The following is a 17,510-nucleotide window of genomic DNA, read 5'->3' on the forward strand; positions in this document are numbered from 1 at the left end:
CTACAAAAATTTAGTCGTATAATAGTCACTATTTTGCTACTACTTACCGTAGTCGGTAATTTAGTCGTAATTTAATAACTATTTTATGACTATATTGTATAACAGAACATATAGTTGTTAAATAGTCGCTAAATTAACGACTAAGATGCAACTCATGGTAAAGGTCGCCAATAAGTCGTATATCAGTCACTATTTAAGAAAATATAAATTTTCAAAATTTAACTCCAAAACCTTAACCAAACTCCAAAACCTAAATTATAAACTTAAAGTTTAAATCCTGAATATTTAATTCTTAATATTAGAAATTATTTCTTAAACCATAAAACTAAAACATAGCCATTCTTATATATACATAAAACCAAGCTTTAATGCTTAAAAGAAAATCTAATTTTTCAAAACTTAACCCCAAATCTTAAATCTTAACCCTAAACCCTATACCCCCAAACCCTTAACCAAACTTCAAAACCTAGATCATCAAATCTAAATTTTGAAGTTTAAATTCTTAATCTTATAAATTAATTCAAAAACCATAAAACCAAACCATAACCATTATATATATGTATATAACTAATTTTTCGAAACTTAACCCCAAAAAACTATAGTTTTCCAAATCCTATATTTTTATCAACACACTTAACCATAAACCCAAAACTTATGCTCAAAAACCCTTAACCTTAAATTTAAAACCTTTATAATTCATGTATAGAAATTAAATCATAGATCATTCACCCAAAATATAGCCATTGAATATCTATAAAACCAAGATGTAAAACTATTTAGTATTTACATATAAATCAGTCTTTCCAAAAACTATATACTTACAAAATTTATTAAACTTAGTCATTTTAAAACCTAAAAAAAAATATTTTTAAATCTAAATCAAGTCTAATATTCTTCTAAATTTCAAAACCCCAAGTCCCAAATCATAAATTTCAAATGTCATTTCCTGAATTATGAACCCAGAATTGCAAAGTATATATGTTTTGATCCAACAAATTACTCTTTAAATAATGAAAGCTTTTTATTGGATGATATGTAAACACATGGATTACACTATCAACCGTTGATTAATTTAATCCAACGGACAAGGTTTTTTCCTGCTCTTGTTTCTCTTTCGTCTCCTTCACGAGGGATTGATTAACTTTCTCCCCTTCTCTTCTTTCTCCTTTGTCTCTTTAGCCGATTAACTTTCTCTCCTCCGCCCGCTGTTTCATTCTATTCGATCTTCATCTTGTCGTTGTTTTCATCCTCTCAAGTTTTTAGATCTGGTACCAGAGCATTTTTGCGGATCTCAGATCTCGTAATTACTCACGCTCTGGAGTAGCCTTCATTCACTGTCGAATCCCTGAACATGAGGAACCTACCCGTAAAGACTACTTCCGAGAATGAACCAAATTACTTGATGCTGACCGCTCTGAATACAACACACCGTCGAAGGTAAGTGTGTGTGTGTGTTTGCTTTCGTATTGAAATTGATAAAACTCAGAATTTTTTTTCCACTTAGTTGCTCTATACACTTCCTTTGTACCGAGTATGAAGCCAGTCCGGCTTAATTTTGATCGAATTCGTGTGCTTTAAGCGTTTTCGATTCTCTGTGGTGTTTACTTTTGGAGAAGAAGAGTTTGTTTCATTTTCAAATTTGTGTGTTCTTAGTGACTCAGGGTTTGGTGGGGCTTCATCATACGGAAGCTCATGTAGTCATACATCAAGCATGAAAAAGGATAGTGATGGCAATGACTCTCCAAGGAAGCTAGATTTGGATGGTTTGACTCCTTTCGAGAAGAATTTCTATGTCGAATCGCAGGCTGTGGCGGCTATGACTGAGGCAGAAGTTGAAGAGTATCGTAAGCTGAGGGAAATTACTGTTGTTGAGATATTACCAAACCTGTCAAGAGTTTTCGTGATGTTGGCTTTCCTGGTAAGCTGATTTCATATCCAAAAGAACTACTACTGGATTTGACTTCTGTTTCATTTGATTTAGACTGTGATCAGTTTCACTTACATGTCTATGTAAGTTCTTTTGTATATATCTACTGATAAGAGTTTTTTGATTGGCCTAGATTATGTTTTGGAAGAGATTAAGAAGGCTGGTTTAACTGAACCTACTACGCCTATACAATCTCAGGGCTAGCCAATGGCAATGAAGGGACGTGATCTTATTAGCATTGCTGAAACTGGCTCTGGAAAGACTCTTTCCTACTTATTACCTTCAATCGTCCATGTCAATGCCCAACCAATTATAGGTAACGCTTGAGTTCTGCTCGTGAAGTTCTTGTTCCTGGTTCTTGTTCGCTGTTAAGTTCTTTTTCCTGGTTCTTGTTCGATGTTACAGATTAAAATGGACACTATTGAAGTCAGTAACCTGAATAGGCAATATCTATTTCGTCCTTCTCATGTTGGGCGCTCCAGGGCTAAGGTATATTTGCTTGAGCTAAGTCCAAGGGAATCCAGTTCATAAGAGAATTCATGTGACCATATAGACTCACAGTTGTTAACCAAAGTTGTTTGGGTTTATTAAATCGAGTTTAGGAGGTATATGTGAGCAACCTGAGCTCATTCTCCCTCGCTTCAAGGTATGTAAGCAGCCTGAGCTCATTCTCCCTCGTTTGTGTTTGTTAAATCCAGTTTATGTATATTTAAGCAAACTTATTTCTTCTCCAGCTCAGCTAATTTCTCTCTGATGGTGTCATTAGGCAATCTGAGCTCATTCTCCCTCGCCTTAAGTTCCTTAAGAAATGCTTCCATCAGCTCAGCTTCCTTTCTCCTTGTCTCGGTCTTTGCAGTTTGCTTCAGGTCAAAATCTTCAACATTCATCTCAAAAGCAAAAGACTTCTTGGGAAAGCAAAGCAACCTCCTTCTCCGTCGCTTCAAACATTAACCCTTGATGTTTGTGCATTTCCAATATTTACTTTCTTTTTTTAGTAGTATGATGTATTCTTTGTATTCTTATTTTTAACTATGTTTTTAGTTTTATTTTGTAATACAGTTTTTTTTTGATATTATGGTCTCATAATAATAAATATAGTATTTTTTATTTTTAATATCAATTCATTCCAATAACTTATATATATTTAAAAATAATTAATAAAATATATATTATCAAAATAGTATATATATATAATGCTGTATAAATACAATATTGTTTAAATACATAATCATAAATTAGTCCTCAATTAGTCACTAAATTTGGTGACTACATTATGACTATTTAGAATAGTCGTAAAATAGTCGTAGTGTAGTCGTTAAATTTAGTGACTATATTACGATTACATTTACGACTACGCAAAATAGTCGTAATGTAGTCGCTATTTGGCGACTAATTTTACGACTATTTATTTTAGCGACTCTCGATTTACGACTACTGGTTTTAGTCGCTATTTAATCGTAACACACTGTTTAGCGACTAAATAATGACTAATAGTGCAGTCGCTATTTGCTTGTTTTCTTGTAGTGCAAATTAGTCAAAATACAGACCCACCTAAATAAATTGTCGGCCCATAAAACCATACGGAAAAAACGATGTTGATCCCACCTGCTCTCATCTTCTCACCTCCGACGTTCCTTTCTCCATCTAGCCTTTGTGATTTTGTCCCGGTGTATACGCCACAGGTCTCCGTTAACATCTCTGACATCCCATCAGAGTCATATTAATTGCAAAATCAAATTGGGTCTCATCTCTGGTTTTGATATCAAATTGGGTAAATCTCAAACTCACCATTATTTATGTTTTCCGCGCTGGTGTTAACGTTAATCCTGTCCTAAATCAAATTTAAAATTGTTTGAAATAAAATTTTAAAATCCGAATCATATCAACCATTACTATGTTTACGTTTCTCTATTACTTACTACAATCTTTACGGTAATTAAAGAATTTCATTAAAGTGTATCCTTCATTTCCCTTTTTACGTTTTCCACCCAATTATAACGTCATGAAAATAATACTAAACCCCTATCATTTTATGGTCATTTCCATTTCATTACAATCACTAATTATTCTCCCTCAAATATTCCATTAAGTTTTATTTTTAAGTACCTACCTTTGACGACACTCACCATCTCTGTGACACCATGGGCAAAACAAAAACACTAGCTCCCTATTATACCCTAGGTTCAATCTCCATCAAAACACACATGACTGGTAACAATAGGATTGTTGTTTGGGTCATTCATATTTGGAAAGTTCGAGACTTAAAAAAATAGCAATATCTTACTAAGTCTTGAATGCCTCCTTCTAAATGAAAATGTATATTATCTCTATTTTTGTTCCTCTTGACCCCTGATTTACCTCCATTTTAACACATTCATTTGTCCTCCGTTTCAGGATTGTGCTATACAAGCTTCATTCCTTCCTAATCTTCTGCCTAGGTTTCAAGATCAATTGGTTAACGGCCAGTTGTACAGCATCAATGAGTTCGATGTTGTTCCATCCTCCAACCGTTATGGAAGCACCAACCATAAGTGGAGAATTGTTTTCACGGAGAAAACGTCTTTGGATAGTATTAAAAAAAAGACAATGCTCTAAGGTGTCGTTAGCGCTGTCTAAGGGTCTTCTAGGAGCACGCTATACGACAGATTGGTCATCAATGCTCGACATTATATCTACCCCACAGCTCCACAGGGGTGATGATTTCCTCCTACGGTATGTCTTCCAAGCTATTATCTATATGATTTGGCGGAAGCGTAACTGCGTCGTCACGGCTAGGCTTCACACTCTGCCACCTGCATCATTGACTGGATAGAGAGACAAGTTCGTGATCAACTACTCGCCATTGGCCTCTCGGGTGATCGGCGGTATGATACGGCGGTATGATCCTGGCAATTGTAATTTTTAAGCGTTTGTTTTGGTATGGCAATAGCTTCTAGCTTTCTATAAGCTAATGCACAAGTTGTAACAACGTTATTTTTATTTTGAATATAATTTAACATAAAATTAAAAAAAAAAAGACAATGTTCTATTGGTTATGATTATTTTAGATTCTCTACTTATTTAGACTTGTTTGATATGGTAGACAAGGGTGAGAGCTTCCATGTAACAACATATTTTGCATTCTTCGTTTTATCTCTTTTAGCCTTCACTTTCTTCTTCAGTATAAGACTCATTTTTACATTTACCCACCCACCAGATGTTGTTGGCCAAATATCTTCGTCTTGAACATCTGAAAACAAAGACCAGAATAACCTTTCCAAGACAACTTTCAATTTAATACTGACTTGCATTTTAGAAAGGTATTGCTTTTGTTTTCAATATGTTTTCTCCTTGAAATCACTTCCGTTCCACTCTTTGTAATTGTGTAGCTGTTTTCCATTTCTGGTGTTGGTTGTAGTGGTGACAACATATACATTTTCTCTTTGGGGTGAACTTGCGGTCGATGCTCATGCCAAACTTCTAACCCTAAAAGATGAAACTGTTGTGGTCATGCAACCCATGTTAACCCCCGGAAAGTTGGGCGTAAGTGCTTCTCCCTCTTAATTACAATCAACCTTTCACTTTTTGGTTAGATATTTGTTGGTTTCTATGGTTTTCTACATGGGTATTGACTGTTTTTCTATCTAATCATGATACTTGTATTTGAATGTACATCCTCAAGCCAGATTTGGCTTAACCTTGACAATACCGTCTGCCTAAAGTTTTGCCAAAGGTTTTCATCTATTCATTTTAATATATTTCACCTTTTACACCAGCTGGCAATAACTTCCTGGTAACAACATATTTTGCATTCTTCGTTTTTTCTGGTCTTTTAGCCTTCACTTTCTTCTTCAGTATATGACTCATATTTACATTTACCCACCCACCAGATGTTGTTGGCCAAATATCTTCGTCTTGAACATCTGAAAACAAAGACCAGAATAACCTTTCCAAGACAACTTTCAATTTAATACTGACTTGCATTTTAGAAAGGTATTGCTTTTGTTTTCAATATGTTTTCTCCTTGAAATCACTTCCGTTCCACTCTTTGTAATTGTGTAGCTGTTTTCCATTTCTGGTGTTGGTTGTAGTGGTGACAACATATACATTTCTCTTTGGGGTGAACTTGCGGTTGATGCTCATGCCAAACTTCTAACCCTAAAAGATGAAACTGTTGTGGTCATGCAACCCATGTTAACCCCCGGAAAGTTGGGCGTAAGTGCTTCTCCCTCTTAATTACAATCAACCTTTCACTTTTTGGTTAGATATTTGTTGGTTTCTATGGTTTTCTACATGGGTATTGACTGTTTTTCTATCTAATCAGGATACTTGTATTTGAATGTACATCCTCAAGCCAGATTTGGCTTAACCTTGACAATACCGTCTGCCTAAAGTTTTGCCAAAGGTTTTCATCTCTTCATTTTAATATAGTTCATCTTTTACACCAGCTGGCAATAACTTCCAGGTAACAACATATTTTGCATTCTTCGTTTTTTCTGGTCTTTTAGCCTTCACTTTCTTCTTCAGTATATGACTCATATTTACATTTACCCACCCACCAGATGTTGTTGGCCAAATATCTTCGTCTTGAACATCTGAAAACAAAGACCAAAATAACCTTTCCTAGACAACTTTCAATTTAATACTGACTTGCATTTTAGAAAGGTATTGCTTTTGTTTTCAATATATTTTTTCCTTGAAATCACTTCCGTTCCACTCTTTATAAGTGTGTAGCTGTTTTCCATTTCTGGTGTTGGTTGTAGTGGTGACAACATATACATTTCTCTTTGGGGTGAACTTGCAGTCGATGCTCATGCCAAACTTCTAACCCTAAAAGATGAAACTGTTGTGGTCATGCAACCCATGTTAACCCACGGAAGTGGGGCGTAAGTGCTTCTCCCTCTTAATTACAATCAACCTTTCACTTTTTGGTTAGATATTTGTTGGTTTCTATGGTTTTCTACATGGGTATTGACTGTCTTTTCTATCTAATCATGATACTTGTATTTGAATGTACATCCTCAAGCCAGATTTGGCTTAACCTTGACAATACCGTCTGCCTAAAGTTTTGCCAAAGGTTTTCATCTCTTCATTTTAATATATTTCACCTTTTACACCAGCTGGCAATAACTTAACAAGAGGTTCTTTTTGGTGGCGCCAGCAACCATTGCAAAGAAAGTATTCACTACAAGAAAATAGTTCTATTGAGATGTATTTTTGAGACAAAAAATTTTCGTCACAAATTTGTGACACTGTAAATACGATATTATGACTAAATTTATTTGTCACAAATTCATAGTATTTTTGTCACTATATTATGATGGAAAAAAACAGTAACAAAAGTTTGTCACAATTAATGACGAATAGGCTACGATAATATTAATCGTTACTCTTATGACTATATTGTGACCAATATGTTGTTGCAAATTAGTTATGAACTTATAACATATATACAAGTCACAGTTTGTGACATTAAAATGAATAAATATTAGTCATAAAATAGTATAAATTGTTATATCATTTATACAAAGCCCATTAAGCCAAGGGTCTAACCCTAATTTAACAAGACTTATTTAAGAGATGATTAGGGTTTTATTCTTTATAATTTCGTGCCTCCTAAACCTAGAGAGAGAGAGTAAACCATTTGAGAGAAAGAAAACAAGGAGCCACAGTTAAGATTAACGACAGATCTTACATGTCCTAGGAGATGGTGGAAAACAAGGGGTAAACAGACTCTTTTATGGACGAATTTTGGTGAGCATTTTCCCAACCCATAGATGTAAGTTTTCCCCAAAGTAATTTGTAACTTTTTTTGTAGATAAAAAGTTATACATGTTTTCTCAAACCTATTCTGCGCAGATCCGCAAATTAACATCAGTCATCTTGTAAAATCGTTTCCCACTGCTACAAATTGAACCAGAAGCTGATCTACCCACCGTTGGAAATATCTGAGTCTTACCTTTTCAGAGAGCCTGAGATCGTTTCCATAGGAATTATAATATGAAAGTTATGGTCGAATATATGCATCTGGTCGAATTTGTGATTTATTTTCTTTGTAAGAATAAAGATAGCTTATAATGTATATCTAATGTTTATGATTATAAAAAATTTGTATGATTATAAATTTTAAAAAATAATATTGTTTTGAGATTAATTTTTTAGTTGTAATTTTTATAATGTAATGAATTTTTTAGTAATAACTTGTGACCATTTGAAACTAACTTCTAATGATAAGATTGGACATTATGATAGTCATAAAATATCATGATTTTGAGTATTTGTTAAACTTTTGCGACAAATTTTTAATTATCATTTGTGACCATTTGAGACTATAGTTTCTTAATAATAAGATACATAATTAAAACGTTATTTTAAACACGAATTATGACGATTTAAAGACGTTTTGTTAGTCTGTAATTGAGACAGTTTTGTTACTTTTTTGTGTCGTAATTATTGATGACAAAATGGTTACTAATATATTCGTTGCAACTCTTATGACGTTTTTGTTACAAATAAAAATTTGTGACCATTGTATTGCAACCATTCAAAAATCGTCACAAATTCGTAACAATGTTTATATTGTAACTAAATTCTTTTTATTGTGACTAAACATTTCGTCTTAATATAATTATATTCTTGTAGTGATTGTCCCACCAATTGTAGATGAAAGCAGTCATTTCGACCCAAATGCTTGGTACATGATTTTAGATGTTGAGAGTTACATCAAAGAACAAGGGGGAAAGGTACTATTTTAAACATTATTATGGTTCAAATTATAGAGATTGGTTCTTTAACTCAATCTCTTGATTGCTTTGTAGGAAACACGCTTATGGTGTAAAGTGAGAGTGGTTGATATTGTATTACGAAATGGTTGGAATTATATTTCATGCACAGGGTGCAATCTAAAAATGAAAACAAGTGGCTCCATCATATCCTGTCTCACCTGCCCTCCAGACCAAGCTGTCGGAATACTTCGGTATGTTTACCCTCGTCTATATTGTCTCTATTCTTTTTAGAGCCCACTCACATGTTTCCATCTAGGTACCGAATTCAAGTGATTACTGATGATGGCCAAACCACAACAAACTTTGTAATTCTCAATCAAGAGGCGACAAAACTATTAAAGAAAACAAATTCTGACCTGGCTGACAACAAGGTACTCATTTTTTAGATTGAAGCCAAATAACCCTTCCTCCTTTTTTTGCCCTGTTAAAATGCTAACAACTTCCAAAAATATCAATTGCAGATGAACTCTACCGAGTCTGCGAAAGACGTGCCTGATGCTATCAAAGAGTTAATAGGAAATAATTTCTATTTCAATATCAAAGTGGCTCACTATACTTTCACTGCCACATACCAAACGTTCACCATCACATCCATCAAAATAGAACAAGGAGACTCACCCTTAGATGTATTACTTTATTTTGTGCAGTAATTAGCAGATTAACGTACACCTCCTATTAATGTGAATAATCCATCCCCCTCAGACCCCCACTACTTTTATTGTAAGTTTGTAACTGTTAATTTAGCCATCTACAACTGGGGGAATCCCAACTCTTGAATGCAACGGTGAGCCCTGTGACACCCCGGTTTCAAAGACTTGCGGAGAGATTTAAAAGAATTGATTTGGCCACCTATGTCACCAAAGGGCACTTATCTTTTCGTTCAAGGGTCCTGAGAGAACTCCAGAGTTAAGCGGTGACCTTCCAGGAGGGAAAAGGGCCATTTACGACCTGTACAATCTCAAAAGTGTCAATTTATACCTGTACAAACTCTCGGCGCCAATTTCTACCTATACTCAAATAAAATTCAAATTTCATACCCAATTATAAAAAAGTTGCCGATTTCAAAGTCAAAATCAATAAATATTAGTCAAGCGCTGACTCAGATGATACGTATTAGATGAAGTGGCATCATATATTAAAACGACGTCGTTTTGATGCTGTAGTTTCGTTTTTAAAAAAAATTGTAAGCCTCTAGATTCGAACCCAGGTCCATCAAAGAATGATTAGAAGCTTTAACCATATGATCCAGCAGCTTTATTCAAAATATTAGGAAACTTTATTGTTTATAATCATATCCGTCTGTGAGAATCTATCTCCTCTTCCTCTTCTTCTCTTTCTTGGCATCGTTAATGGCTGCTCCGTGGTGGTTTATTCTCCATCTAGATCCGCTTCTGTTGGTCCAATTGCTAATTGATTACTTCTATCATGGTTTCCCAAAATTTGATTTTTTAACTTTTTGATTCTTTTAAAATTTTGAATTTTGAAGATTCTATGTTCCTCTTTGATCACAATCATCATCAATTCATCACTAGGGTTTTTGTTTTCCAGTAAAAATTAAGGAAGGAGTAAGGCAAAATTATGATGCCATTAACGATGTCAAGGAAGAGAAGAAGAGGAAGAAGAGGGAGATTCTCGGGGGTGGATAGGATATAATTATTAATGTTCCCAAGTATACCGAATGGGGCCGTTGGATCATATGGTTAAAGCTTTGATAAAAACTTGGATCGACCCGAGTTCGAGTATGGGTCTTGCTTTCTTTGTTTTGTAAAACGAAATTACAGCATCAAAACGACGTCGTTTTATTATACGATGCCACTTCATCTAATACGTGTCATCTGAGTCAGCTCTTGACTAATATTTATTGATTTTGACTCTGAAATCGGCAGTTTTTCTATAATTGGGTATGAAATTTGAATTTTATTTGAGTATAGGTAGAAATTGGCACCGAGAGTTTGTACATGTATAAATTGACACTTTTGAGATTGTACATGTCGAAAATGGCCCTTTTCCCCCTTCCGGGAAGTGACTGTCAGGAACTGTGCGAGTGAGGACAAAACACAGGGAAAGATCATGTGGTGAATTGTAGGGACGGTAACAAGTCTTTAAAGCCTCCCGGACGTAGCAAACCGACCGTCGGTTATTGATGGGCTCACGGGCCTAGTGAGAGGACGTGAGACCTATTAAGGAACGCGGGCCCATGGACTGGGATTGAACATGGGACCCACTAAGAGGTGGCGGTCGGGGCGTTACAAGCCCTCTGCTATATTTGGAAGGAGAGCATCCAAGAAGCGCCGTTCTAACAGGTACTGTAAAGTGTTTTCCGTTATATGTGCCACTGATGTTTAAGTTCATTATTTCAAAGCCGACGATGAATTGTGTAGGTCTAACAAAGCCGAGGATGATTTGACTTTCAGGACGCCGGAGAAACAAAACACCAAAAGGTATTACCTTTAGAAAAACAACAAAGGTTAGTTTCTGAATAGTTATAGACTTTTGCTAAGTTTTCCGGTTTTACACTGATAGGAAATACAACAAAAAGTTGTTTCCGCTGGTATTAGCATCACACGGGTTAAGGAAAGTAAAGTATTAATGGTCTCATCTGGATCTGAAGACAAATGTATCAAAGAAGAACCAGCATCAGATTATATACTGGCTATTATAATGTATACAATGGAAACTCAAGAAACACAAAACTAAAAAAACCGAGCAATACAAAACAAACAAAGATTTTCTAACTAAAAAACAAAAAATATTGTAAACTAAATCCGTGCGTAGCATGGGATAACTACTCGTATATATATATCAATATATGACGACTTGACATGTGATAGAGCGTCTTGGAATTTCCAGGATATCCTTCACTATGTGCTTTTCATCCGAACGATAATAATTCAAACGCAGAGTCAGTTTCTTGAGGATCGTGGAATTCTCTAGGAAGTACCTTATTAGCTTCCATTCAGCCCCATATCCCGAGATGGTGGTTTTGATATCAACATACTCAAGCGAAGATAACAACATCTTTATACAGAGCTTCTTCAATGAGGTAGAGAGCACCCGAAAGGCATTGACATCCCTATACACAGATCCGAAAACCTTTAACTTTTCCAAGACAGGACAGCAAGAGACAAGTCTCTCAAAATTGGCTTCTTTGCGATCCATAGTATGAGATAAGAGGCATCATCATCTTCATCATCTTCATCATCAACAATTAAGGTGAGTTTGTGTATGCATGAAGCCCTATTGGAATCGAAAAAATTGTCACCAAAACTCTTAAAGGCATTGAAATTTGGGAGGTGCCAGCATGCCAAACCCAAACAAGGAAGCCAAGGCCAGAGACTTTTCTATCTAGTTGATAAAACGCTTGTCTTAACAGCTTCTTCCTTAAGTGGAAGATGAGAAAGAATATGACCTATTAACGGATCAGGTAGTTGGCTTAACCTACTTCCGCATGTGATTGGAGATCAGCAACCAAACCACCAAGTAATAACATAAAGAGCTAACTGCAGTTTACTTGTATCTCAAAGACAAATATCCTCAAGAAAATCACCTAGTTTTTTTAAGTATTTAACGATCACAAACTTAACCTCAGACGAAATGTTCAACATATGTCAAAAAGACTAATTTAAAGAACAAGGACTTCACAAGCGGTAGAGCCTCTTGGCATTGCAACGAGTTCTTTAAGGAATCCACACATTGCCTTTTTCGAGTAGTGAACATTGAGCCTTAATTTCTCCAGTATTGTTGAATTCTTCAGCAAGTATCTTATCAGCTTTATTTCTCCTTCATAGCCTGTGATCGAACGTTTCAATTCCACAAACTTGAGCGATGTTACCAAACACTGAGGCACTGTTGAAAACATCACGTTTGGGTTTTTCTTCTTCTCACGACTCTTGGATTCGTCCTTGACCAATTCCTACAAAAAAAAAACAGAGGAAACAGAATTGAGTGTAGAGAGATACATAAAAGCTTTTCTCATAGACGATATCAATTGGGTATCAGAGCTATATTATTTCATTACCAATGTGAGAGATTCTAGTTTTGTGCAGCTCTCAAGAATGAGTGGTAATGATTCAAGATCAGATTTAGAAAGTCTAGCATTCAAACGCGATAGGTTTTGAAACTCTAACACCGGTCCCGATTTCGTGTATCGAAAGATATCCTGGTAACAGAAGTAAACACGTAATATAAAAATGTTAAGGTGAGAAACTTTCTTGAAAAAAGTATACTTATATATGCTCAAACGTTGAGAAGTATACTTACCTGCCAGAAAGCATTACTAATAACTAGGTCCCTGACCTTTGATATATCGGTGAGCATGTCAGGAATGTAGTAACTACTCGAATGGCCTATCAATTCAACATCTATATCTAGTTTGGTAAAGAAACCTAAATTGACTATCTCATAGTTCTTTATTGTTGTGCCAATCTTAATCCTCAAGCACTGGAGTAGAGGAGCATCAATCACAACTCGGAGCTGACGAATGTGGATTCTCTTTAGAGACTGAGAGCGCACTTGTATAACCTTTTCAGTACGAGTAGAAACTCCGATGAGCGTTAAATCTTCCAAAACCGGGGAGCCTGAGATAAGTTTCTCCAAAGTGGACTCATCGGAGTATCTAACACATTCTAAGTGGATGAACTTTAGACGAGGTAAGGAAACAAAGTCGGGACTAGGCAAGAAACCGCAACAGATTCGCAAGTGTACAAGTGTCTCGCAGGTCTATCTTCTCAGGGGTATCTGTTCACTGCAGTAACAAGTAACATCAAGATGCTGAATCCTACGCCTAGTCACAGCATCAACCCATGAGGTGAGATCAAAAGCACCAGAAGAACGATGCAAATTTAACCGGAGTTTGCGTATCCATGACTCCCTGTCGGAATCAATAAACCATTCAATGAAACTCACGCAATCATCAAAGTTCGAGAACGCACGGGAGTCTAAGTCCAATCCAGGAACAGATTGCCAAAGATTTCTCCATTTGGTAGACAAAACACTTGTTGTGACAACATCTTTGGTAGAGAGATGATAAAGTATTTCAGATATTAAAGACTCCGGTAACTGGCTTATCCTATCTTCCTCCTCCTCATGTGAGGCTTTGTCACATATTTTGGTTTTATTCTTTCTACCCACCATTTCTCTTTTTTCTTTCTTTCTTCACACACAAGTAATCTGCATTACAGACGTAGTATATTCAAATCAGTTACGAGATTAAGGACACACTAGGCTTGCATCAAACAAAAGTTGGATACAATAAAAATTCGGACACAGATAGATTCTTAAAACCCCTACTCGAAATTTTCGAGATAAAACAAAAAAATAACATGCGAGGGCTTGAGTTAGGTTAGATTTTTCAAGCTTTTTGATGATGACTAAAATCAAGCAACAGTATAAGAAAAGAATATCGTTACCGGAATGGAGTTTAATTAGCACGGCAGATCAATCCCTCTCCGAACCCTAAAGCCTTTAGAACACTGTAAGAATAGCGAGTAGTACCATCGATCCAAATGCCTTTAGGGTTAGACCACTCACTGTTGTGAATTAGTGGCGCTTGAATTTCGCCCTTTCCTTTGACGCTATTTTTAAGAGTGGAAACACCTTGCCGTTTATCTCTTTCGTTGGGGTCCTTGTGGTTTATTGAAACGGTGTGCTGTGTGTTCGTGAGATTTTAAATTCATAGAGATGAGATAAACGGCAATAGTACATTTTAATTGGACCAATTTGGTTTTTCCGGTCTGGACCAATAAATTGGTCCAACTCCAATGCAAAAGATTTCGGATTATAACCAATCATCAACCAAGTAACAACCAAACCTCCATTTGGAGTTAACCGGAAATACCCAATTTTGTTCATGATCCTATAAACTCAACTGAGAGAATCCAACGAAAGTACCTTTCTCTTTTCGAAAGCCTACACCTTACATCGACCAGAGCCATACCAACCATGAAACTACAATGCATATTCACTTTGTTTTTCTTACATATGTTCTCTCTACGTTTTGCTAATCAAAGCAAGACGACTTCACATTCATTCGGTTGAGCGTCTTGGAATTTTGAGTAGTTTCTTGACCAAGTCATCTTGAATCTGAATTGCATCATAATGCAAAGGTAGAGCGAGTTTCTTGAGGACTGCCAAATTTTCAAAAAAGTACCTAACTAGCTCCATTTCTGCATCAATTCCTCGAGAGACGATAGTGAACACCAACAAAGGCACAGTTGAAAAACCGACTTGATTCATCTCCTCAAATGGCATTTCCTCATATAGCAAACACTTAGGAATTCATATACTCTAGAGAGACAAAAAGATGTACGAGTTACCAAGGTTAGACACCATCGGCCATAAGTTAGACACCATCTGTCATCTGAGTACAGAGTACTCGTACTTTATAGTATAGATACCATGAAAAGGGTAAACTAAGAAGGAGAAGAATCAAAAGGGTTACTATCTAGTTTTAACTATATATTTTGAAAAGTCTAAGTTAAGAACTTCTTTAGAATTAAGTAAAATTGCATGCCTCCAATAGTAAACCTTAATATTACAAAAAATATTTTGAAAATTATAAAATGGCAAAAAAGAAGAAGTTTGAAGCTTTTTTTTTTTTTTTTTTTTTTTTTCATTTTGTCATATAAGAAATGAATACATCTGCCTTTATATAAGTTTCAGAACAAAAAAAAACTGCCTTATTTCATTTGCGAATAAAGAGTTAAAAGACAAAAAGAGAACATGGATACGAAATGTAAGAAACAGGGAAAAATCATTACTTGGATCAACTCTGTTTCTTCCCCGTGACACCAGCAATATTAACCTGCAAAAGCAAATCGGATCTTCAAAGAATTCATCCTTACTGTGCTTTGGTTGTCACCGTGTCATCTAGCTTTGGCACTGGTTGGTTGGATTCTTTGGTAAGACTTCCTGGTAAAAGAGTCTCTCCCCTTAGAGCAGCCACGTATCTTGCATATGTTTTTAACAATCAGCCTAAGGTTAAACTTCAACTGAATCCACATTATGAAGTATAGAAAGAACTCAAAATACATAAAATTCCTAGTTAACACAGAACAACGAATAGCAACAGAACCTGCAAATGCTCAACTCAACAATCCACCACAACAACAACTCTTAAAGACTCAATCCCGTAGGAGCTTTGCAAAGTAACAGATAACGATGAATTTTTAGTGTATGAGCATAAAAGAACATTTGACTGTATGAACATAAAAAATTTGGTTACAACACATAAATCAAAGTTAAACATCAAGAACCAAAATCAATGCAGACAAGAATCGTTAAATCAAAGTTCTTACAAACTGATTCAAAGGACACAAAACTAAAAAACACAAAAACAGATCACGATCGATTCATGAACAGAAACTGATTCATGATACAAAAGACACAAAACTGATTCATGAATGAGAAGATCAGTCTTCAAGAACAAATTCTAGATTAGTTGCAGTTCATAAAATTCAATTCAACAATCATTAAACTGCAAGTGCTTTCGCAAATTTAATTTAACAATCATTAAACTGTAGACAATCGTGACTAGAACCATGGATAGAGCAACAAAAAGAGTTCTTGCAAATGTATTTCAACAGTTTTCATTTCATCTTTATTAACTCCAAAGGAAACATAAATAAAAAGCCTAACACTTGCTTTCATGTGTGGCAGAGAGCTCTCTTTCTAGTGTTTTACCATTATCATTTTACAACGACTTCACATGTGATGGAGCGTCTTGGGATTTTCAGGAGCTTCTTCAAGATGCCATTGACATTTGCGCGATCATTCAGACGTAGAGTCAGTTTCTTGAGGATTACAGAATTCTCTAAGAAGTACCTTACTATCTTCATTTCTGAAGCATGTCCCGAGATGCTGGTTTTGATCACAACAGACTTGAGCGAAGATAGCAAACACTCGGGAACAAATGGAAAACTCATATGATTCATTTCTTCGGAATGCAACTGCTGTGCTTCGTAAAAATCCCATACCTGAGGTTAAAAACAGAGGAGAAAAAAAAGGCAATGAGAAGAGAAGATAGGCAGAACACATTCATAAAGATAACATAGCGTTTAGGAGATCATTACCAAGATGAGGGATTTCAGGTTTGGGCAGCTCGCAAGAAGAGTTAGTAACCATTTCAAATCAGGTACATATATATAAGCATACAGGCGGGACATGTAACCAAACTGAGGCATCGGTTCTAATTTCGAGTAATGAAAGATGATCTGGAACCGCAAAGAAACATAATGTGAGTCATATGACTTCCATGATAAAGACAAGACTGTATACACGGATATTGATATGACATATGTACCTTTAAAATGTTTTGATATACGATCATTTCCTCGACCTTTGAAATCCCAAGCAGAAAATCGCGGATGCTACTTCTCCTCGATGAGACGCTTGCTTCATCAAGATCTTGCAAACCAAAATCGAGATTGATATCTAACTTGGCATTGGCACTCAAGTTGTTTATTATATAACTTTCAGTTTTGTCATCATCAATAGTCAAAGAGCCTAATAGGGGAGCATCAATCACAACACCGTATTTCTCACTACCACCTATACAATCGCGTAGATTGATATTGAGCTTCTTCACTGACAAAGAATGCACCTGAATGCACTTATAATAATCTTGAGTCTCACATTCAACAATCTTCAACTTTTCCAAGACAGGACAACAAGAGATCAGTCTCTCAAAAGTGGCCACTTTGCCGTAATAACAATATTTGAGATGCATAGTCTTCAGACAAGGTAAGAAAACAAACTCGGCAGCATTAGTCATGACCACCTCATGGAGTTTTAAGGACACAAGTGTCTTACAGATACAAAGG

General features: G+C 35.7%; 3 protein-coding genes and 1 pseudogene across 8 annotated transcripts; 1 reads left to right on the forward strand and 3 right to left on the reverse strand.

Annotated features, from left to right (window-relative positions):
* The first annotated feature begins 1,074 nt into the window (after positions 1 to 1,074).
* Positions 1,075 to 3,041, forward strand: LOC104760445 (DEAD-box ATP-dependent RNA helicase 20-like). 6 transcript variants are annotated; one of them, XM_087486630.1, is made up of 6 exons: positions 1,106 to 1,437; positions 1,654 to 1,918; positions 2,061 to 2,243; positions 2,333 to 2,416; positions 2,530 to 2,573; positions 2,694 to 3,041. In XM_087486630.1, exons 1-3 carry the CDS (start codon positions 1,352 to 1,354, stop codon positions 2,094 to 2,096), a joined length of 387 nt encoding a protein of 128 aa, XP_087342756.1. In that variant the 5' UTR covers positions 1,106 to 1,351; the 3' UTR covers positions 2,097 to 2,243; positions 2,333 to 2,416; positions 2,530 to 2,573; positions 2,694 to 3,041. The 6 variants fall into 6 exon arrangements, 4 of the variants coding, with proteins under 4 accessions (XP_087342754.1, XP_087342756.1, XP_087342755.1 ...); XR_015581097.1 differs by having other exon boundaries at positions 1,170 to 1,437; positions 1,662 to 1,918; XM_087486631.1 differs by having other exon boundaries at positions 1,170 to 1,437; positions 2,662 to 3,041.
* Positions 3,042 to 11,493: 8,452 nt separating this feature from the next.
* LOC147948965 (putative F-box/FBD/LRR-repeat protein At5g22670) lies at positions 11,494 to 11,850 on the reverse strand. Its single transcript, XM_087469393.1, has one exon. It carries the CDS (start codon positions 11,848 to 11,850, stop codon positions 11,494 to 11,496), a length of 357 nt encoding a protein of 118 aa, XP_087325519.1.
* Positions 11,851 to 12,313: 463 nt separating this feature from the next.
* LOC104753650 (F-box/FBD/LRR-repeat protein At1g51370-like) lies at positions 12,314 to 13,824 on the reverse strand (annotated as a pseudogene).
* Positions 13,825 to 16,269: 2,445 nt separating this feature from the next.
* On the reverse strand, positions 16,270 to 17,487 carry LOC147948966 (putative FBD-associated F-box protein At5g53635). The gene is made up of 3 exons (XM_087477559.1): positions 16,991 to 17,487; positions 16,761 to 16,901; positions 16,270 to 16,664 (listed from the first exon to the last, which is right to left on the reverse strand). Exons 1-3 carry the CDS (start codon positions 17,459 to 17,461, stop codon positions 16,377 to 16,379), a joined length of 900 nt encoding a protein of 299 aa, XP_087333685.1. The 5' UTR covers positions 17,462 to 17,487; the 3' UTR covers positions 16,270 to 16,376.
* Between the last annotated feature and the right edge of the window lie 23 nt (positions 17,488 to 17,510).

This window comes from Camelina sativa, chromosome 2 (genome assembly GCF_030686135.1).
Source record: "Camelina sativa cultivar CO46 ecotype springtype chromosome 2, ASM3068613v1".
In the NCBI taxonomy this organism is placed as follows: Eukaryota; Viridiplantae; Streptophyta; class Magnoliopsida; order Brassicales; family Brassicaceae; genus Camelina; species Camelina sativa.